The sequence below is a fragment of the Lepus europaeus genome, chromosome 10 (genome assembly GCF_033115175.1).
Source record: "Lepus europaeus isolate LE1 chromosome 10, mLepTim1.pri, whole genome shotgun sequence".
NCBI classification, from domain to species: Eukaryota; Metazoa; Chordata; class Mammalia; order Lagomorpha; family Leporidae; genus Lepus; species Lepus europaeus.
This window is the reverse complement of record NC_084836.1, coordinates 108,332,614-108,356,566: the sequence shown is the minus strand read 5'-3', so window position 1 is coordinate 108,356,566 and position 23,953 is coordinate 108,332,614. Positions and strand designations below refer to the sequence as shown.

At 45.3% G+C, this 23,953-nt stretch overlaps 1 protein-coding gene across 3 annotated transcripts in view; it reads left to right on the top strand.

The window, feature by feature from the left end:
- Positions 1-23,953, top strand: part of CHD6 (chromodomain helicase DNA binding protein 6) — a 240,612-nt gene that overhangs the window by 91,670 nt on the left and 124,989 nt on the right. For all 3 annotated transcript variants that reach the window (XM_062204213.1, XM_062204212.1, XM_062204214.1), the window contains exons 4-5: positions 12,687-12,834; positions 14,445-14,594. In XM_062204213.1, the coding sequence (XP_062060197.1) occupies positions 12,687-12,834; positions 14,445-14,594 (298 nt within the window). The remainder of the gene's footprint in view (positions 1-12,686; positions 12,835-14,444; positions 14,595-23,953) is intronic.

Genomic DNA, 23,953 nt, shown 5'->3' with positions numbered 1-23,953 from the left:
CCATGGCACTCACAGCCTCCCTCCCTCCCTCCCTCCCTCCCTTCCTTCTTTTTTAGACATTTATTTGAAAGTCAGAGTTACCCAGAGAGAGGAAGAGACAGAGAGAATCCGCTGGTTCACTCCCCAAATGGCCACAACGACCAAGGCTGGGCCAGGCCAAAGCCAGGAGTCAAGAGCTGCTTCCAGGTCTCCCACCTAGGCACAGGGGCCCAAGTATTTGGACCATCTTCCACTGCTTTCCCAGGCACATTAGCAGGAAACTTGATCAGAAGTGGGGCAGCAGGTTTCAAACCAGCACCTGTATGGGATGCTGACATTGCAGGTAGCTGCTTTACCTGCTACACCACATCACTGGCCCCCTCGCTTTTCATTATAAACCATAAATTGAGGAAGACTGGGGAAACTAAAAGAGATATAGTCCAACTCATGTACTGCAGCCAAGGACAGGGAGACCCCCAAAGAAGAGCCTTGTCCATGGTCCTTCACAGGGCTTTGTTACAGACTCAGGCCTCCTGATTTCTAGTCTTGTGTGTTTGCCTCTGCCATAAGCTACCTCTCAGTCATTACTGTGGTTTTCATGTATGAATACGTGTGACTTATCTCCTCAACAGAAGTTAAGTGTCTAAGGTCAGGGCTGTCTTCCCTTGTGTCTTTTCTGTCCCTGGGGTCCAGTCATCAGAGAGGTTTGTCAGGATCACATATATTTTAAATTTATGAATATAATTTAGTTGTATTGCAAGAACAAATGGTTAGAGCTCTTTTTCCTGAAAATAAGACCCATTAAGATATCTAAGAATTCCCATTGTTAAATAACAGTGGGTGGCATCATGATCTCACTCTCCAAATGCCCACAAAAGCCAGGAGCCAGGAACTCAATCCAGGTGTTCCACATGGGTGACGGGGACCCTAGTACTTGAGTCATCATCTGCTGCCTCTCAGGGTGCACATCAGCAGGGACCCAGAGTTGGGAGTGGTGGGACTCAAACCCAGGCACTCCCATATGAGGTGTGTTGTCCCAAGCAGCATCTTTACCACTATACTAAATGCTTGCCCCTTACATTTCTGTGTTTCACGCCTGCTAGGGGTGAAGCCCAAAGGAGGAGATGAAGCAGATGGGGTGATCCGCCCCAGATACTGGGTTTCAGTCTTTGCCCCATTTGTTTTGCTTTGTCAGCCCAGAGCAGGTTTTTCTCCCGATTCCAATAAGCTTGGTAACATTCTAGAAGAAAGATGTTGCCTTTTCTCTTTCTTCTGTGATTATATAACCATTTAGCTGTCTGATTGCTACTGAGTCGGCTGATACTGTGTGCTGCATGAAGAGTAGTCATCTTCAGCTAGCTTCCTCCCCTCCCTTTGTGAAGGCCCAGTGCCTGCCTGCCTGCATGCCTGCCTTTAGAGTGGAGATCTTCCTTGAGGCTAGTTTCAGGCTTCAGAGAGTCCACTGACAGGGTTCTTTGTTTTGAGAGACTTGTTTTTACATTCTGGTCTTTTGCTAGAATAAAGAAGACAAAACATACAGATGTGTATGAGATCTGATTTGAGACTGTGCTTGGAACCTACTGGGCTTTATGTTAAGTAGGGAAGAAATCCAAATAATGATGACAGACCCACCTCTGAAGCTTGGGCTAAGTTTCCATTCCTATTGATTAACTGATTGGAGAGACAGAATTTGCACCCACTGGTTAACTTCCCAAATGCTCACATTAGTTGGGACTGGGCCAGGCCAAAGCCAGGTCTCCCAAGTTGGGGGCAGGAATGCAGTCCCCTCAGCCGTCACCTGCTGCTTCTCAGGGTCTGCGCTAACTGGAATTGGGAGTCAGAGCTGGGAGCTGAACCAAGTACTTGGATGTTAGAGGTGAGCATCTTAACCATTCTAGACCAGATGTTTCCTGCCCCGTCCCCCCAACACACACACTTTCCGAGCACCCGGAGTACTTCCTGTGTAATCAGCAGGACTTCCTAAGTTACGATCTAGCACATAGTGGAACTTTACTAAATCTGTAAGGAAACAGTTAATAATAATGCTTGATACATGTCTGCTCCTTTTATTTATCCTGTATGGTTTTGGGCCTCCTGCATGTCTTATTTTGTGTATGAGTATTTTTATTGGGAATGGAATAGTGAAGGCAGAAGTGTCACAGAAGCATCATCTATGGATAGTTGAGGAACTTTCACATGCTAGAGAAATAGTCTTGGAAGTTTTCAAGAAATTGGCGAAAATATAAATAAATGAAAGAACGTAGTATAACTGGATGTAGAATAGCTGAAACACTTTAGAAGATTAAGAGTGTTTCAGTTCTGATCTAGGGTGTCCCTTAGGGGAAGTGAGTTTTGAGCCAGGAATTAAAGGAATTAATAGATGAGAAAAGACTTTAAGTAAAAAAAAAAAAAAAAAATTTACACAAATATTCTTTAAAGGGCTTCCAGTTTTAAGATGGTAGACCTACTGTACTCTTATTTTCCCTTCTTCAACTCTTACTAAAATGACAGGACAAACAGAAGAAAATAATTTTTTTTTTTTTTTTTTTGACAGGCAGAGTGGATAGTGAGAGAGAGAGACAGAGAGAAAGGTCTTCCTTTTTGCCGTTGGTTCACCCTCCAATGGCCGCTGCGGCCGGCTCATTGCACTGATCCGAAGCCAGGAGCCAGGTGCTTCTCCTGGTCTCCCATGCGGGTGCAGGGCCCAAGGGCCATCCTCCACTCTTTGCGGACCATAGCAGAGAGCTGGCCTGGAAGAGGGGCAACCGGGACAGAATCTGGCGCCCCAACCGGGACTAGAACCCGGTGTGCCGGCGCCGCAAGGCGGAGGATTAGCCTGTTAAGCCACGGCGCCGGCTTAATAATTTCTTTAAAGATGAGAGATGTTGATGAATTTCTGGACGAGGAAGGCCAGTGGTGTCATCTTGGTGGATAGTGCTGTGGCAGGAGTCCCGGCTCAGAGCACCTGCAGGAACTGCCTTTGCAGCAGAGTGGGAGTGACTAGGGTCAGGCCTGTAGTGGAAAAGGCTGATTAAGGGACTGTCTTTAAGGGGGGTGTGGATTTAACAGCTTTAGGCTGAAGTCCTATGGTTTCCTTAAAGATACTAAGCTCTTTGCCCTGGAGAAATAGGACTTCAGGTAGGGACCAACATCTGCAAAGAGGGGGCATAGAGTACTTGCTTCTCTGCCTTTCTTTGCTCTTACCCTAACAGTAGGAAAAGAGAAAGCCTGGGTCCGAGGTGAGGCTTGTGCAGTAGCAACTCACTGAGCCGCAGAAGAGAGCCTCTCTAGCTACCTGTGTCATCACCCCAGTTCATCCCCAATAGAAACGATCTGCCAGAGAGCATGAGGCCACAGAGGCAAACAGGCAGCCTATGACAGGAAAAAGACGAATAACGGAACAACTGTGCTCAGAAGGAATAATTCAAGGAAAAGAAACCAGATTTTAATGAGTATCCTCAGATTCAAAGTGATATTTTGTCTGTAAAATAAGAATGAATTATAAAAAGGAAGCAGCCAGAAAACAGTATCAATGAGATTTTAAAACCTGGTTGCTGAATGAAAATAATTCAACAAAATATTGAGTAGGAGCAGGAATAGGTGAAGTATATTAAGATCAGCTTTTAATATCAGGATGTCAGTAGTGATTGTTTAACAGTGATAAATAACAAACCAGAGGCATGAAAGTACTAGAGGGATAGCAGTCAAAAGCAATTCTCAGGTGAGTGGGATTTGGTGCACTAAGGACAGCTTGTACTTTTCATTTGAAACCTTTCTACATTTTCTGGATTTTAATTTTAATTTGCTTTTATTACTTTATAATAAGATTATCTGGTAAAACTGGTTTTCCATCCTGTAAGTGCATAATCTTTTTTTTTTAAGACATATTAATTTGGCATCATGATCAATCTGTTAGGTATAGCAATAAACAGCATGGGTACCAAAAAAGAAAAAGAGAAGAAAAAACTACATTAAAGCTCTTTGGTGGAATACTTTACACTTTCCACAGAACAGAAACTAAAATACTGTGTTACACAGTTGGTCACCAATACAGCCCTCAAGTTTCTTTGCCTGTGCAAATTGTCTAAAACACGTCACCTTTGTAGCAGCTGGGCCCTGCCACCACTGTGCTTGGTTGAGTTCACAAATCTGTTGTAACCTGTGGCTTCCCTGTCACTTCTCCAGCTCTCCTCTCCTGCTGAGTTTTGCTTCCTAGCAGTTATGAAAACCTTCTGCCACTGCCATAGCTACCATTGCTGCTGGAACCACCACCACCTTGATTTCACGTTTGGACAAAACATTGGCCAGCAGCCCCAGGCCAGAGCCTCTGCCTCCACAATTTCCTCCCTTCATGGGTCCAAAATGTGAAGGTGGATTGTCGTAATTGCCAGACTTTGTAGCTTCCACTGCCTCCAAAATTGCTTCTGTCATTACCAAATCCATTGTAACCTTTCCCACTGTCACCATATCCACCACACCACTGAAGTTTCATCCACAACCAAAGTTGTCATTGCCACCAAAACCAATTCTACAACCACCACCAAAGTTCCCAGAACCACCTCAGCCTCTTGGGATGGATGAAGCATTAGGCACATCCTGCTTCCACAGGACCCTCCTTCCTTCACAGTTGTGACCATAGACAATATGGTATTTCTTGGTGACAGTTTCATCCACAGAGTAATGGTTGTCAAAGGTACACATCTTTTTGTTTCATTTACTAGCTAGGATATATCAGCAACCTGGATGATCTTTTTAGCATTAATTAATTTGAGAGGCAGAGAGTAAGAAATTTCCTATCTGCTGGTTCACTCCCCAGATGTCCATAGTAGCTTGGGCTGTGGCCAAAGCTAGGAGCTGGGAACACAATCTAGGTCTCTCTGTGGATGGCAGGCAGCAAGTCACTTTGGCCATCACCACCGCCTCCCGGCGGAAACGTTACCAGGAAGCTGGAGTCGGGAGCCAGAGCCAGGAATCAAACCCAAGCTTTAACCAACGTCTTGAATGCTAGGCCAAACACCTGGTCTTTTTCTGATGAGGCTGAGCATACAGTTAAAGGAACTGAGGAACAGACAGATGTGGTGTACGTCTTGTCTAACAGACCACATCTACAGTGTGTTTTTTTGTTTTAACCAGTATCTTTAAAATCTGTTCCAACTCAGTTCTCTGTACACTGCACTAAGATGAGTGTTATGAATAAATTGAAAAAAAGTGCGAATGCTCTTTTCTGGGATACTGTCCATGTTTTCAGTATCCTACTCCTGGGGATAGGGTCAAAGCCTGTAGGAAGGCTGGGGCTCAGTTTCTCCGAGGGGTTTGTTCCTAGATTGGGACGATGGCCGCAGGCTAGACCCCTCACTCTGCTTTTCTCAAAAGGCATTAGTTGGAATCCTGAGCTATTCTCAGTGCTCTGATAGAAACTCATTCTTTCCTGCCAAGGCTCTGGTGGACATTTTATACATTTTTATTTTAAAATGGGAATTTGAGTCATTTTGAAGTAATGGTAGATAAGATCTTTCAAAACCTGGAATCCACAGGCACAGAGTAATGAAGTCTCACAGTAGTGACATGTACCTGGGTCTTTCTCCTCATTTTCTGATTCAGTACTCAGCTTCTGACTCTGAGTTCTAGCAGTGAAGCCAAGGGCTTCCAGGTCTCCCATGCAGGTGCAGGGGCCCAAGTCGGGCCATCTTCCACTGCTTTCCCAGGCCATAGCAGAGAGCTGGATCAGAAGTGGAGCAGCCGGCACTTGAACTGGTGCCGATATGGGATGCTGGCACTGCAGGTGGTGACTTTACCCACTATGCCACAGTGCCGGCCCCTGGGCATTTTTCTGCTACAAGGTTGGCTCTGATTAACTTTTTGCAGACATTCTTCTAGTAAGCAGATGTTACTGTCCCGTGGCGTTGCACATCCCAAAAAACTGTTAGTGTGACCTTTGCCCTGGACAGGACCATGTTTGCTATGAGCAGACCACTTCCACCTCTTGGTAGCCCTTGCTTTGGTTGTGCTTTTTCTTCAAGATCAAGCCTTGTTTACTGTCCTTTTACAGTTCTTTGAAGAAATGTTTCAGTGTCTTGATTGCACTTACTTAAAATTTCCATTTAAAGAAGATCTGGTTGCAATAGTTTTTGGCACTCATTGAGCAGCAAGTTTGCTCCACTGTAATTGTTCAGTCTGAGTTATGTGAGCTGAACTAAATGAGATACCTGCTGCATTGGCTGTTGTTTATACTGTTGTTTGGTGGTCCTCTTCAGCTAAAGTGTGAACAAGATACATCTTTTACTTGCAAATGTGATGCCTTTACTTGCTTCATTGTCAACATTGTCTCATGCCCTGGTAATACTAGCCTCCCGTTTGTAAACTGCTGATCTCCTTGGGGCATTGTCCCTGTAAACTTTATAAAGCATCAGTGATTTCCACATTCTTCACCTTAAATTTCATTTTTGTTATTGCTTCATTTCTAGCAAAAGTCATGTTATTCTGATAAGAACGCTTTTCAAACTGTTGTCTTATCCATCCATCTTAGTGCCTCAAACTACATCCTATTCAACATCTTAAAACAAGTCAATATAAGTTTATTTTGATGTAAACATTTTGAAAGCCACAAATAATTTTTTTTAAGATTTATTTACTTATTTGAAAGGCAGAGTTACAGAGAGAGAGGAGGAGAGACAGAGAGGCAGAGAGAGAGGTCTTCCATCCACTGGTTTACTCCCCCAGGTGGCCACAATGGCCAGGAGCTTCTTCCAGGTCTCCCACGTGGGTGCAGGGGCCCAAGAGACTTGGACCATCTTCTACTGCTTTCCCAGGCCATAGCAGAGAGCTGAATCAGAAGTGGAGCAGCCAAGACTCGAACCGGCGCCCATATAGGATGCCAACACTGCAGGCGATGGCTTCACCAGTTACACCACAGGGCCGGCCCCATCAATAGTTTTTTATAGTATGTGTTTTTCATGAACTCTTTGAAGACCCCTCTCATAGGTAGATACAGACATGTTTATATAGAAAATAATGTGTTTTCATAAATAATAGTTTTATATGTTTTTCTAGAACTGTCCAATAGTAAGTTGCATTCCTTGTGCCTTTTTTCCCCTGAATACTCCTGCATGTCTTTCCTAAGAGTGTTCTTAAACGTATAAGCATTGTCTAGTTCCTCTTTTTGTTCCTTTTTAACTAACAAGCCAGCTGTAGGGAACCTTTAAGACTGCTTCTCAACCTTTATCCTGTTCCTCTTCAAATTTTTCTCCTTAGATTTGCACCCCTTGATGATTGTGGACTGTACCCATCTTTTCTTTCTTCTTTTTTTTTTTTAAGATTTATTTATTTATTTGAAAGTCAGAGTTACACAGAGAGAGTAGGAGAGGCAGAGAGAGAGGTCTTCCATCCACTGGTTCACTCCCCAGATGACCACAGTGGCCAGAGCTGTGCCGATCCAAAGCCAGGAGCCAGGATCTTCCCACGTGGGTGTAGGGACCCAAGGACTTGGGCCATCTTCCACTGCTCTCCCAGGCCATAGCAGAGTGTTGGATCAGAAGTAGAGCGGCTGGGACTAGAACCAGCACCCATATGGGATACCAGCACCATAGGCGGTGGCTTTACCTGCTATGCCATAGCACCGGCCCCTGTACCCATCTTTTCTGCAGTGGTTACAAAATGATTTTATAGGCACTGGTGCTGTGGCACAGTGGGTTAAAGTGCCATCCCTGCAGTGCCAGCATCCCATTTGGGCTCTGGTTCGAGTCCTGGCTGCTCCACTTCTGATCCAGCTCTCTGCTATGGCCCGGGAAATCAGTAGAAGATGGCCCGAGTCCTTGGGCCCCTGCACCCGTGTGGGAGACCCAGAAGGTCCTGGCTCCTGGCTCATCTCCGAAGCCAGAAGCCTGGAGCTTCTTGCAGGTCTCTCACATGAATACAGGGGCCCAAGTGCCGGGGCCATCTTATACTGCTTTCCCAGGCCATATCAGAGAGCCGGATCGGAAGTGGAGCAACCAGGACTACAGTTGGCGCCAATATGAGATGCTGGCACTGCAGATGTTGGCTTTACCCGCCACGCCACAGTGCTGGCCCTGTCTGCATTTGTTGTTTGGACTCTGTTAAATAAGAGCTCCCCCTTCATCATTTGTTTGTTATCTATATGCCTGTCATCAATATGGATTACTATTATTTACAGTGACTTAAAATTCTTTACTGTGTACAATTACTTTGGTGCTGAAATGGTCCCATTTGGGGGGTGCTCTCCAAGCTAATTGCTGTCATCTTGATGTGCCACCTTCATTTTTTCAAGCACTCCTTTACTTTCTTGATGTAGCAAGATGTTTCAGGCTCCCCTTCTTTCTTCCCTACTTTAGCCGTGGAATCTACCATTTCTCTGAGGAACTTCAGTGTTAGAAACAATGATCTGGGCCGGCGCCGTGGCTCAACAGGCTAATCCTCCGCCTTGCGGCGCCGGCACACCAGGTTCTAGTCCCGGTCTGGGCACCGGATTCTGTCCCGGTTGCCCCTCTTCCAGGCCAGCTCTCTGCTGTGGCCAGGGAGTGCAGTGGAGGATGGCCCAAGTCCTTAGGCCCTGCACCCCATGGGAGACCAGGAGAAGCACCTGGCTCCTGCCTTCGGATCAGCATGGTGCGCCGGCCGCAGCGCGCCGACCACGGCGGCCATTGGAGGGTGAACCAACGGCAAAGGAAGACCTTTCTCTCTGTCTCTCTCTCACTGTCCACTCTGCCTGTCACAAAAAAAAAAAAAAAAAAAATTATCTGAGTGCTATGTGTACACATTGGTAATGGAGTATTTTTGCTTCTCAGCCCTTTGAGTTAAAACTAGGAGGGGCCGGCACTGTGGCATAGTGGGTAAAGCAGCCACTTGCAGTGCCAGCATCCCATATGGGCACTGGTTCGAGTCCCGGCTGCTCTACTTCTGATCCAGCTCTCTGCTATAGTCTGGGAAAGCAGTGGAAGATGGCCTGACTTGGGCCCCTGAATCCATGTGGTAGACTTGGAAGAAGCTCATGGCTCCTGGCTTTGGATAGTTGCAGCTCTGGTCATTGCGGCCAACTGGGGAGTGAACCAGTGGATGCAAGTGAAAGATAGCCCAAGTCCTTTGGACATTTAGGTTCTTTTCCTTATTTTACAACTACAAATAATGTTACACATGTGTTCACATGTGTTTTCATATTGGAGATGTATCTTTAAATTTCTGTCTTCATCAGAAAGAAGCTTTGGAATTCAGAATTGGTCTTGCCATAGGTAACCTTCAGGAAAGCACTTTATCTTCTTATTTACCTCCAGATAAATGGGCAGGTTCCAGGAGGTGTTTCCCTGTTTTACCGACATGTATTCGAGAAGGTGTGCTGCCCGCCTTACCCTGCTCACACCGTCTGGCTGGGAAAATCCAGAAGCACGCATTCCTGCTCCTCTTCACTTTTATCATTTAATGCCTTCTGAAAATGCACCTAAGTTGTGTGGTAAAGTGTCTTACTTTGAGCAGCCTGTTTTAGCTTGGAATATGATAATCCGTGGTGAAACGCATGTTTCTAGCATATTCCTGTATTTAAAATGCACACTTAAACACACAGACTGCTTCTTCATAAAAAGAAGTTACATTTAGTAAATAGATGAAATTGATTTCAAATGTGTTGTGGAAAAGGATACACAGTTTTATAGAGGGCCTGCTCTGTGGCATAGCAGGTAGAGCCACCGTCTGCAGTGCCAGTCTCCCTGATGGGCACCAGTTCGAGTCCCTGCTGCTCCACTTCCAATCCAGTTCCCTGCTACTGTGCCTGGGAAAGCAGCAGAGGATGGCCCAAGTCTTTAGCCACCTAGGAGACCCAGAAGAAGCTCCTGGCTCCTAACTTCAACCAGGCCCAGCCCCAACCATTGCAACCATTTCGAGTGTGAATACAACTGGATGCAAGACCTCTCTCTCTGCCTCTGCCTCTTCCCCTGCCTCTCTATAACTCTGCCTTTCAAATAAATAAATACTAAAAAAATATTTTTGAGAAAATTCAGTGGACATATAAGTGTGTGATTATTATGGTGACTTTGGGGATATTATCACCCCTCATTGCAGTTGTATCATAAAAGTAAAGCAGAGATTTCTTTTGCTAAGAGATTAATAAAAAGCCATCAACAGCTGTGGGTTTGTGGATTATTTTATTTTTCTGAATCTGGGTCATTAGAATGTTTTGACTGTTGATTGTTTTAGTTGTGATTTTGAAATTCAAATAATATTAGATGAGATTTGAAGTTTTTTACATTCATCAAGTGGGAGCATTTTTTTTTTCAGACGTCAGGAAGCATCATGTGGTGTGGAAAAACAGCATCTCGTGACTTGGATGACTTGAGCGTCAGTCACGCTCTGCTGCTGACCTGGGCACCCTTGCAGCTTTTAGACTTCAGTTCTGGGGCATGTGTTCAGCCCAGCAGCTAATTTGCCATTTAGAGGGTCTGCATCCCCTCTTGGAGTGCCTCAGTTCTGTGTCTGCCTCCAGCTTCCTGCTAATGCAGAACCCTGGGAAGCAGCAGTGATGGCTCCAGTGATTGGTTCTTACCACCCTTGTAGGAGACCTGGACCATGGCCCCAGTTTGGGGAATGAGCTAGTACATGAGAGCCCTTTCTGTTTCTTGCTCTTTTTCTTGCCTCTGTGTTTCCCTCTCATCTCTGCCTCTCAAATAAATAATAAGAAAGGAAACCTCAATTTCCATTTTCTCATGTGAAATAGAATTATTTTCCCTTGTTCCCTCAGGATTGTAACAGTTAAATAAGAGTCAGAAGCATAAATACTTGGTAGATTGTAATTACTGTAAGTCTTCTTAATTAGAAGCCATATAAAATGAAATAAGTACTCCGGTGAAAATTCAGCATCTTTTAAAACTGTTTTACCTGAGTCTCCTCTCCTATGCTGATAAGAAGCAGGAAAACATTTGCTTTTCCCCTCCTGTATCTAGGTTCAAGCTCCTTGGTAAAACCTGTAATCCTCTATCTTAGCAACACCTGTTGGCTTTTACGTCCTCAGGTTGGACCAGATTGATCTTTCTCCTGAACTTCCCTGGAGGGCAAGCAAACCAGTGTTCAGCCTGGAGAATTATGACTGCGCTGTTTGCACTGGTCTGATTGGGGTCTGTGAGGGATGAAGAATGTTGCAGGGAACCACGCCAGTTCAGCAGTCAGCTCTGGGAGCTGTGCACCAGACGGGGCCATCCAGCTTTGACTCTTTCCTCATCCTCTACGTTCTGGAGCATTCAAACACTGTTATCCTTGAGTTCTCCTTGGTCTTATCTAGTGTAGGTCTTCAGTCCCTCTTTCCTGGACTTGCCCCACCCAGAATGAAGTCCAGATTCTCTGGCCTTGTGCACCCTTGAACTCGTTTTCCAGCTCTATTATAGTCCTTTTGTTCCTTTGCCCTGTCGTCCAGCCACACCGCTATCTCTTGCTAAATGTGTCCCAAGAATGGCATGTTATTAAGTACACAGACTTTGCCTGCTGTCTCTACTGTCTACCAGTGATGTCATCCTGGAAATCTAACTTAACCTGCCGGTGGGAATATTGTCTTCCCTACAGGGTCGTCAGGAGGTATAAAGGAGATGACTACGTACAGAACTTAGCACTGTGCCTGCCTGTAGTCAGTGTCATGTAAACACTGCCTGTAGTCATTATTATTAGCTATTGTTACCATTATCTGACATCTGTCAGCATTCAATATATGTCTCAGGTCAGTGTGTTTCTCTAAATTTCTCTAAGCAAGAATAATTTTATCCATTCATTAATTTATCCATCTAGCCATTGTCTAAAAAAATGTTTTAAGACTTGGGTAAATATTTATTGACTACTGAGTGTGCTTATGGTCTAACCCTACTCACTGTGAGGAATGCAAAACTGAATTAAATACTTGCTGTCTGTTCTCTAGGAACTCAGAGTCTGGAGCGACAAGGGAACTATAAAATATCCATCCTCGCAACAGATGCTGATTGAGCAACTGTGGGGGACCCAGGCACTGTATATAGTGACATGTTCTGAGCCTGTGGTGAAAGATTGGAGTTTGAGTACCTTAGGCAAAGCATGGTTGAAGTGCTTTGGAAGTGTAGCACAGAGATTTTTACAAGCTAGGAGGGTCAGGAAAGGTTATCTTTAGAGGAGACATTCCCATCTTGGCAGGGCCTTGGATGGACTTTGCCTGGCTCTACCTCTCTGAGCAAGTGCTCCTGTATGCCTTGAGCTGGGGCTTTTAGATGGACTGTAAGATTTTTGGAATTACAAGCTTCTCCAAGGTAGAGGCAGTGTTCTCTTCATTTTTTAGTTCCCAGTGCTCACTCCAGCTCTTATACAAAGATTGTACTCATTGCAGGATGATGGCAGATTAGGGAGATGTGTCTTCCTATAGGCAGTATATCTTAAATGAAAATTATATTTTGGTACTTTTTAGTATTTCTGAAGCAAGTAAACATCCTAGTACAAACTGAAAGTTAGGTTTTTGAAGATGTTCGTATTAGTTCTCACTAGGTTAGTCATAGCCATGGTAGTCATGAGGGGTAGTCTACTTCAACCTATGTAGATATTTCTTCCCATACTTCTGGGAAGAAACTCTTGTAGGTTCTTCATTACAGCCTGCCCTGGTCTAGAGTTCTGGGATGTGACCTCATGACTTTGACCATGTGAGAAGCCTTAGTTTTAAAAACTGCCCAACAGTTTTAATTCTGAATTTATCCTTGTAGCAAGGAGCAAGGACCAACCCCAGTGGAGAAAAAGAAGAAAGGAAAAAGGAAAAGTGAAACCACAGTGGAGAGTTTAGAGCTGGATCAGGGCCTGCCGAGCTCGTCCCTGCGGAGTCCTGAGGAGTCCACTGAGTCTGCAGACAGCCAGGTACAGCTGTGACCGGGAGCCTGGTGGAGGTTATGGCTACCGGACGGGTCTTGCTGACACTGATCCTGGTGTCCTCCATGCCTGTCTTCTATCTACCGTGCTACCCTTACACACGGACCTGGGCTGGGCTTTTACAGTTTCGGTGGGTGAGCAGACCGAACACAGAGTTTTTCAACTCAACCTGATCTCTATACTGATAATCTGCCAGCTTTTTCTAGTGTTGTTTGTTTCCTTCTTGGAAAGTATCATAATACTAGGCTGCAGAGGGAGTTGATATGGAAAATGAAGTTGTACGCCAAGCTGGGTACGACTCAGGGAACTTGTTTTGCCAGGTAGGTTAATGTGTTTAGTCTGCATGAGGACATCTCCGAATCCCAGAAGCTGAAAAAGTCAGGTTTATGTTTATTATTCCAAAAGAATAAGGAAGATTTGGCCAAACATGGAAACAAGGAGTTCCTCATCTACATCAGTTCCTAAAAACAAGCCTTTGTGGGCCCATGATATTGGAAGGGATTTTTTTCCCTGGCTTGGCAGCCTCTCTTGGATGTGAATTCTAATATTTGGAAGTGCTCGGTTTCCTTGGGTGGTCACAGCAGCCTATCTGCACCCTCATCACCCTCATAGGCTTCTTGATGATCTTCACTGTGGGAAGGTGTCAGCTCATAACATCGAAGTATTAATAAGTAGTAGTGCCTGGTGTCAGAGCAGAAAAGCCCTCACTGTCTATCAGCTGGGCCTGGTGATCACTAGGCTTCCAGATTGGCAGAGGAGTGTAAGTTGATGGGGCTTGGCAGGGAGCTGTTTGTAGGACGGTGATGTGTGTTGGAGTGAGGGAGAGGTTTTAGATGGAATCCCTCAGGTAAACTGCAGAAAGGATGGGAACACAGAGATGAGGCTTTGCTTTTGTCTTTTCTTTTTGGGGATTTAAATAATTGAGAATGAGCTGGCTGGTGACCTTGCTAATTGGATGCGATGAGTACGTAGAGATGAACTGTGTGCTTTTGTGTTTGGGAAACACTAAACTGCACTACTTTATTGATGAATGTTGTCTCTCTAAAAGGTACAAGGCACTTAATTAGAAATGAGTCTATAGATGGTGACTTACAAACCATGTCTTATCATGCTCGAGATATCTCCCTACATTTCAGCAGTACTATGAGATTTTCAAAGTGAGTCCTAATAAAGTTGATATTAATTAGGTTTTCAAATTACGTTTTTGGGAGTACATGATAAGTGTGGTGAATTTGAGCTCAACAAAACCTGTCACCATTGTCTTAAAATCTGAGCTTCCTGCTGCTAATGCTGGAAGGAATTTCCAAGATGATGGTGCTCTCCTCCTGTCCTTGTTTCACTGGGTAAGAAATGATTCCAGAAAAGAGGAGAAAGTCACGGCCTCTGGACTCTGAGGCTACACCCTCTTCTTGGTAGAACATGGCAGTTTGAAGAGCGGTCATTGTTCCTCCCCTCCCTCAGCTAGACCCCTTTTTGAGTGGAGTGAGTCCTTCAGAGAGCTCTCCTTGGCACGCTGTCAAGTTCAGATGAGGATTTTCTTGTTCCAGCTTTTGCGTTTGACTTACAGAGCTGCTGTGACAGGTGTGTTTGCCCTGCAGAAACGACGCTCAGGACGACAAGTGAAGCGCAGAAAATACAATGAGGACCTGGACTTCAAAGTGGTGGACGACGACGGAGAGACAATCGCTGTTCTTGGAGCCGGCCGAACATCTGCACTCTCAGCGTCTACACTGGCTTGGCAGGCAGAGGTATGTCCTTTACATGAAGGTACTGACCATGGTTGAACTGTCCTAGTTGATGAAACTGCTGCTTGACAAAACATACATTAGATCTGTGCCATTCACAACCTTTGAGTGGCTTCCTGCTGGACTTAGAATAAAATTCACAATCTTTGCTGAGCCCGCAGGACAGCCTATGATCATACACTTTCCCTATTTCACCTAATTCACTTTTTAAAAAAGATTTTTAAAATTCATTTTGGGCTGGCGCTGCGGCTCAATAGGCTAATCCTCCGCCTGCGGCGCCAGCACATCAGGTTCTAGTCCCGGTCTGGGTGCCGGATTCTGTCCCGGTTGCCCCTCTTCCAGGCCAGCTCTCTGCTGTGACCCGGGAGTGCAGTGGAGGATGGCCCAAGTGCTTGGGCCCTGCACCCCATGGGAGACCAAGAGAAGCACCTGGCTCCTGCCATCGGATCAGCACGGTGCGCCGGCCGCAGCGCGCCGACCACAGCGGCCATTGGAGGGTGAACCAACGGCAAAGGAAGACCTTTCTCTCTCTCTCTCTCTCTCTCTCTCTCTCTCACTGTCCACTCTGCCTGTCCAAAAAAAAAATATTTTGAAAGTCACAGTTACAGAGAGGAGGAGTTAGAGAGAGAGAGAGAGAGATCTTCCTTCTACTGCTTCACTCCCTAGATGGCCACAACAGCCAGCACTGGTCCTGCCAGAAGCCAGGAGCTTCATCTGGATCTCTCATGTGGACAGGAAGTGGGGCGCCTGGGATATGAGCCAGAGCTCATATGGGATGCCAACATCGCAGGCTGTGGTTTTATCCACTACGCCACAGCACTGGCCTCACCAAATTCATTTTTTAGATAAGCAACTCTTCCCTGTCATTATACTCCAGCCAGAAGACTTTGCATCTTTTAATGAACAGACCGTTCTTTTCCACCTCCAGGTCTTTGCCTGTATTGTTCCTTCTGCTTGGGATGCTCTGAGCCACACATTTTACACGAGGGGTTCACAGTCCTTTATATTTCCACTAAAATGATACCTCCCAAGAGAGGTCTTTCCTGACTTTTTAAGTATATCGCTGCCCCTCTGTTTCAACTCCTTGTTTATTTCCTTCACAGCACTTATTACAATTTGTAATCAAGCAGTCAAATTTGAATGTGTCCAGTCTCTGCATTTATTTCTTTTGTCTCTCCCATTAGAATGTACAAGTATTAGGAGTTCAGTGAATGCAGTCAGATAAACTAGTAATTACAGGTGAAAGCTGATTTAACAAATGTGTAATGGGAGTCTCCTGCAAGGCCAGGTGCTGGGGTGCAGCAGTGAGTATCAGGGCATGGTCCCTGCCTCCGAGAAGTTTGTCTAGGTGAAAGGACACATGGCTAATATTGTGGCAAGCACAGCCCTAGAAGTATGCGGCTACATAGAAGGAGGAGTGGACAAAAATGATTGGATTTCAGGGGATAAGGACCTAGCAGGGACACTTCCACTATGAGCTAAAGCCCCGGCATTGAATGTGGTATAGCAGGTGTGGTGTGACAGATGGACGGGCTTGGCTGGATGCTGAGAAATGATGGGAGATGAGGACTGAGAGGTAGAAAGAGTCACACCTTGCAGGGCCTTGGATACCAGCGTAGCTGTTTGGCTTCTATACTGTAAGTTGAGCTAGAGGGAGGAGAGATTGATGGGTTCAAGCAGAAGAGCAGGATTACCATCATTGTGTTTTGGTAATTTCTATCAGCAGCAGTGTGAAGGAGGAAGATGATAGGATTAGGGCGTGATAGTGGAGTGTGAGAAAGGAAAGGGGTTAATGTTGGAAGAGGTCTGTACCAAGGCAGTTAGAAGAATAAAAGCAAGAGAAGAAGTGGGGCTGGCACTGTGGCGTAGCGGTAATGCCACCGTCTGCAGTACCAGCGTCCCATATGGACGCTGGTTTGAGTCCCAGCTGCTCCACTTCCAATCCAGCTCCCTGCTGACGTGCCTGGGAAAGTAGCAGAAGATGGCCTAAGTCCTTGGGCCCCTGCAACCACATGGGAGACCTGGAAGAAGCTCCTGGCTCCTGGCTCCCTATCAGCCCAGCTCTGACCTTTACAGCCATCTGTGGATTGAACCAGCAGATGGAAGATTTCTCTATCTCTGTCTCTCTCTATGTGTGTTTCCCCCTCCCTTTCTCTATAGCTCTGCCTTTCAAATAAATCTTAAAAAAAAAAAAAAAAATCTGAAACAATAGGATGGAGAAACAAGCTTTAAAAAAAAGAGAGAAGCAGCAAGCTGTGCGTGTTGGAGGGGCATTGTTACCAGCAGCACATTCTGGGACACAGGCTGTCTGTTGTTACGGAGTCCTTGTTGCTGACTTGGCAGGATTCACACTGTGTGTGAGGAGTGGCAGCAGCACAAATTCCTGGCCTTCCTCCAGGACACCAGTGTGTCTTACAGAAGCTAATAATGCTTTATCTTCCTCAGCCACCTTGCCTCCAACTCCATTTAATTTCACATATCCTTTCGCTCTGTCTTTACATGGGAAATCGCAAGGAGCAGGGGTTATTGTCCCCATTGTAACCATCATGAAACTGAGGCACAGAACGATCCAGGTCAGAGTTATACACCAGCAGTTAATCAGCGACTCGCATGTGAGAGTTGATTTCATGTCTCTGGTTCTGGTAAGGGTTTCCTAGCTAATGAATATAATACACAATAGGGATAATGATTTGATGTATTGTCATTGCGTTACTTTTCAAGCAATTAGTTAAAAATAGCTTTTGTAAGATTGACCAGAGATGCTATGATTGTGTTGCTTTATTGTGGGTTTTCCTTGGAGATTTTATGGTTGGTTTGGTAGTTACAGTATTATAAAGAATTTCATTTTCTCGTAGTAGCCATTTAACCTATGCCATTAACCACATTTCAAATTTTGTTGTAACTTCTTCTTACCCGATGGGCAGCAGTAGTTGATCTTAGAGAAATAATTCAGGAAATGCTGTGTATCTTAGCAAGGTTCTTTTCTTCCTATAAAGGTACAGCAAAAAGAGGGTTTATATAAGGAGAAGCAGAATATAAAATCTAAATTTTACATTAATTATGTCTCAAAAAGTGTTACTGAATTTTTCAGACAAGAAAGAGGCCTGACATGGTTTGCCTTTGATGTTTGGAGAGGTAGCCCTGTGGATCTGGCCTCTGAGCCAAAGGCCTGGCCTTGCTTGCAGCCAGGCCATACGCCTGTAAGGGCACCGGTGAGATCAGCTTATCGAGTATTTTTCAGACTCAGTGCCCTGTAGAGCCCTGGCTGCTACAGAACCAAAGCAGCTCTGCTTGCATCTGTTTTGAAAGGTGAGGTTTCAACGAAGATTTCCCAGGCGAACTCAAAGCTTGAAAGCCATGCATCTCTTCCAGGATCCCAAGCAATCCTCGGTGCATCTGGTAACGCAGAAATCATTGAGGGAGTAGAGACTTTTTCTTAGGTTCTTTTCCCAGGCCCTTTGGGTGACCTTCCACCCACCTGCTGGCTTCACCTATGGCAGAGAAGGGGTGGAGTCAGCACCAGAAAAGCCCCCTGCCCTCTCTTGGCAGATCTGTACAGCTGCTTCTCAGCACGCTCAGCCCAGTTCTGGGGCAGCGGCCCTGTCCCTCGCCCAGCACTGGTGTCATGGGCTCGAGTTGATAAAACATCTCCACGCATGAGTGATTCCAGCTCAAGGCTGGCATTTTCTCACAGCCCTGCTTTGGGATCCAGGGGACTGTGTGGAGTCTCCAACCTGGCCATGGGATTCAGGGGCTAGAAATAAGCTTCTGTCCCAACTGACTCAATGTTCTTACTCTTGGTCTTACTGATGATATAGGTGCCTGGAATAGAAACAGTTTCACATTCTGAGGACCATTTATAACATATAGACTTCTACAAGGCTCTTAGCTTTGAATTGCGCAATTTGAGTGATTTCGCCTTTTGGAATAAAAGGGCTTTGATTTGAATGAGGCTTTGGCTCACGGTCTCTCCTGTGCCTAGCCCTGTGTTTCTGTGTCTTTTCCTGTGTTTGGCAGGGAGGGAGTTCCCTTCTCCCCCTGAGCTGGGGGTAAGTGCCCCTCATCTGTGCTCCATAGCACTGTTTAATTCTGCTGGCTTTCATTGCCCTCTGAACACCTGCCAATGCTTTTGTTTCCTTCCTGTACACCATGAGCTTCTCTAGGGTAGGATTTGTATCTTTTCTTCTTCTTTGTATCTCTCAGACCTGAAAGAGTTTGAATAGAGTAAAATTTTCCTTAACCCCAAGAACCATTCAGATGAAACCCCATGCAGGGCACTGTCCATCTTCTGTTATTACTGTTGTTATATTTATTATTACCACAGTCAAGTCAGCTAGAACCACGACCCCTTGTTCACAGCCTGTAACTTCTGGTTTTCAAGGCCTCTGCTATCTGTTTTGATTATCATTCTTGGTTGTTCCCTTAATCAGGTTGTAAGAAAATGCAAAACAGATGCCGCTTTTTAATTTTTCACAATTTTTACTTAGTATAGGCATAACTTTGTTAAGTAGTAGCTAATAGTTGTGCTTATTATATATTATTTAGTGAATAAATAAATAAATACATTAAATTCATGATATAGACAAGTTTCTTTCTTTTCTTTTTTTTTAAACTCCTAGATTAGGAAGCAAAAGCTGTTTTTCTCTCCCTGGCTCTTGTTTTCTCCATTCCCTTGTGCTGGCGTGTTCTTCCAACTCGTGCTCACCTGTTTTTTCCCTCTACATGGGTCCTTGTACTTGCAGACATGTTTTCCCAGGATTCCTGCTGCCACTGGCATTGCTGTAGCTTTGCATCAGCCACCTGGGTCTGGCCCTTCCTCTCCGGCTCTGTCCCCTCAGCCTGGATGGATGGTTTCTGGAGTCTTCCTACCTCACCGTTGCATACAAGCACCCTCCACCCTCCTCCAGGCTCTGTTTCTCTTCAGGTTGTGTCCAGTATTTGCTTCTCTTGGTTTCTGCTGCCACCCCCTGAGCTGAGGACCCTATTCAGATTGCTGTAGCGCTCACCTCTGTCATTCCCCTGCTGCGAGTCTCTGTCCTCTGTCCTGCTGTCTGACAGCAGACGAACTTCCCCAGAACACCAGAGGAGCTGCTGATGTTTATCAGGCTCGTGCTCAAGAATCTGAGGTAGTTACTTCTTAGCTCCTGTATTAGATCAAAACTCCTGTCTGGTTTTCTCCTTCAATAATGCCCACACACTACCTGATTTCTCTCAGACTTCAGGTTATTTTCTGTTCTATACATACTTCCCACTTCATTGTTCCTTCTTTTTTTTTTTTTTTTTTAATATTTTTATTTATGTACTTGAGAGGTAGAGTTACAGACAGTGAGAGGGAGAAACAGAGAGAAAGGTCTTCTATCCGTTGGTTCACTCTCCAATGGCCGCAACGGTTGGAGCTGCACTGATCAGAAGCCAGGAGCCAGGTGCTTCTTCCCAGTCTCCCACGTAGGTGCAGGGGCCCAAGGACTTGGGTCATCTTCCACTGCTTTCCCAGGCCACAGCAGAGAGCTGGATTGGAAGAGGAGCAGCCAGGACTAGAACCTGCGCCCATATGGGATGCTGGCGCAGCAGGATTAACCTACTGTGCCACAGTGCCAGCCCCTATTGTTCCTTCTTCCTTTGAGTTCTTCTGCTCTTGCTTTGTGCTTTGCTACCTTCCTTTTTGGGCACCATTCTTGACAGCCTTCTGAAACCTCACCTGTTCTGTAAAATCTAAGCTACTATTGCTTTCTCAACTCCCACTGGACTTTGTTACTGTCACAACAATTAACATTTGCACAGGGACACTTCTAAGACAAATATGTTCTGTTTGTCTTCTGTTCCGTACCCCCCATGGCACTCGGTAAATACTTGTTGATTTGGGAAGTGATTTGTAGGACCATTGTTTTGGCGCTGTGGGTTAAGCCACAGCCTGTGATGCCGACATCCCAAATAAGCACCTTTTCGGGACCCGGCCACTCCACTTCTGATCCAGCTCCCTGCAACTGGGGAATCAGCAGAAGATGGCCCAAGTGCTTGGGACTTTGCTGACCACATGGGAGACCAGAATTGAGTTCCTGACTCCTGGCTATCTGGGGAGTAAACATGCAGATGGGATATCTCTCTGTCTCTCTGTAGCTCTGCCTTTCAAATAAATAAATAAAGCTTTTTGGCTGGCGCCGCGGCTCACTAGGCTAATCCTCCGCCTTGCGGCGCCGGCACACCGGGTTCTAGTCCCGGTCGGGGCACCGATCCTGTCCCGGTTGCCCCTCTTCCAGGCCAGCTCTCTGCTGTGGCCAGGGAATGCAGTGGAGGATGGCCCAAGTGCTTGGGTCCTGCACCCCATGGGAGACCAGGATAAGCCCCTGGCTCCTGCCATCGGATCAGCGCAGTGCGCCGGCCGCAGCGCGCCAACCGCGGCAGCCATTGGAGGGTGAACCAACGGCAAAAGGAAGACCTTTCTCTCTGTCTCTCTCTCTCTCACTGTCCACTCTGCCTGTCAAAAATTAAAAAATAAATAAATAAATAAATAAATAAAGCTTTTTGAAACAATGATTTGTATCATAAAGGACACACAATTTTATGATAGATTTCCTAAAAAAGGGAGGAAGGAAGAAGAGAAGGAAAGAGAAAGAATTAGGAAGGAAAAGAGCAAGAAAAAGTATATATATAAAAAAAGAACAAAGGAAAGAAAGAAAACACAGATCCCATTTCCCCTATATGCAATCAATGTGTGTGTGTGCATGTCTATGTGTAGTAAAAGCATTGATAATGTGTGATCTGATGATTCTTTCGGCAAGATATTTTAAGAGTATTTTTAGTTTAGGGCATCCATTCAACAATACTTCTCAAATGCTGACTTTGAACCACAGGCACTATGTCAAGCACTGGTGCTACAGAGAGAATGACACACTGTCAGCGCTAGTCCCTGTCCACAGCTCCCAGTCCTCTGGAAGACCCACAGTCCTTGCCTGACAATGTTTAGAAATACAAATAACTGCAAACCTGGAGTGAGTCAGAGGAACCTCAAAACCTGAGAGAACATGAGGTTCAATTTTGAAGTATAAGGAATAGCTTAAGAATTTGAAAATTATTTGACAATAACTATAGGAAACCTGTGTTTTTCTTTTTTTGTAGTGGTTGGTAGGTAAGTAAGAAAGTAATTTGCTTGGGTGGGCATTTGGCGTTTGGGTGGTCAAGTGGTTGGGATGCCATTGACAGAGCCACATCCCTTATTAGTCTTTCAAGTTCCAGTTCCTGTTCTCTGCTTCTGATCCAGTTTTTCGGCAATGAGTACCCTAGGAGGCAGCATATGATGGCTCAAATACTTGGGTCACTGCCACATATGTGGGAGACCTGGATTGAGTTCTGGCCTTCTGGCTTCAGCCGGGCCCAGCCCTGGTTGTTGCAGTGTAGTATACCAGCTGATGAAAGATCTCTGTCTGTCTGTCTCTGACTGTCTTCCTTTCAAGTAAAGTGAAAATCAATTAACTTAAAAAAAGAAAGGTGATTTGCTTCTTGATAAACTTCCTCCTACAGTTGGCTAAATAGAAATGAGGTGGTTGGTTGAGGTTAAGGGCAAATAGGATCGAGCGGTTCTAAAATTTTTCTTAGGAGTAAAATTTGAAAACTAAACAAATCTCTGACATAGAAATGAATGAATTGAAACGGTCTTCTTTAAAGGATAATTTGAGAAAATTCCAAGCATTTGAGAACAGATGGTTGTTATGGAAGTGTGTTTGGCAAGCAGATTTAGTTTATATCTGTGTCTATCTGTATACACTGAGTGTTTATACACACATGATATGCACAATCTCTGTTTAGGGAAAAAAAGATCCAGATTTTCCAGTTTCCTTCCTACTTTGATGTATATTTTGGAAATACTGTTCCCTTCTCCTTTATTATTAAGATAAAATAAGAAGTTATTCTCAGTATTTTGATGAGCAGCACTGATGCTTTAACACTAGCAAAAATCCCCATTCTTTAACCAGTGCCAAAAAAAAGTATGTAATATGTCAGTGGCACTAAATACTATTGGAAAGATATCAGAATGAAAGTGATAACAGAATTCAGATTTGCAGTAATAGAATGTTCAGAGTTATTTGCCTTTGCTAAAAAAATAACATTTGAGCAAACATTTGAAAGTACAGGAGGTGGGGCTGGTGCTGTAGCACAGCCAGTTAAGCCGCCACCTGCAGCGCCGGCAACCCTTATGGGCACCCGTTCGAGTCCCGGATACTCATTCACACAGGATGTGCTTCTACCTCGAACTCCCCAAAGGCTGGGGAGCACCTTCCTGAGATGCTCTTTTTCCTCATTTAACCCCTGTGTTGCCACCTGTACTTTTTTTGTTTTTAAAAGATTTATTTATTTGAAAGGCACAGTTACAGAGACGCAAAGGTGGGGGGGGGGGGGAGGGGGATTCTTCCATCCGCTGGTTCACTCCCCAAATGGCCGCTGGGATGATCAGGAGCCAGGAGCTTCTTCCTGGTCTCCCATGCAGGTGCAGGGGCCCAAGCACTTGGGCCATCTTCTACTGCTTTCCCAGGCCATAGCAGAGAGCTGGATTGGAAGAGGGGGAGGGGGGCAGCCTGGACTAGAACTGGTGCCCATATATGATGCTGGCGCCACAGGCGGAGGATTAACCTACTGCGCCACGGGGCGGCCCCTAGCTGCTCCACTTCTGACCCAGCTCTCTGGAATGGCCTGAGAAAGCAGTAGAAGATGGCCCAAGTCCTTGGGCCCCTACACCCATGTGGGAGACTGGGAGAAAGCTCTTGGCTCCTGGCTTCAGGTTGGTCCAGCTCCAGGATGTTGTGGCCATTTGAAGAGTAGAGCAGTGGATGAAAGACCTCTCTCTATGCCTCTCCCTCTCTCTGTCTAACTCTGCCTCTCAAATAAATAAATAAATAAATAAATCTTTAAAAATAAAAAAAAGAGAGAGAGAGAGAGAGGAAAGGAGAGGGGGGGGGAAGGGTGGAAAGGGAAGGGAGGGGAAACAAAGAAGGAAGGGAGGGAGGGAGGGAATAAACATTTGATGATGGACTAGTCAAGGCTGGTGAGATGATTGGAAACTAAACAAGCAGATCCCCAAAACAAGGAGATTACCTTAAGAGACTTTTACTGAATTCTGGGGGCAGCCTGGGAACTAGGCGATCAACCAGAAGACAGATTGAAATTTTATAGTCTAACAGTACTTAGGAGACAAAAATTTTATTAACAGGTCTGAAGCAAAAATGCTGATGTTGCCTTAAAGAACTTGTCAGGCTTTTAACCTTGGGATTGGAGACTGAAATGCTAAATTCAGAACCTCCACAGGGCGTGTTTCAGGGCTCAAGACAAAAAAGATTTTTCAGTCAGTGACCATGAACATTTGTGCTCCA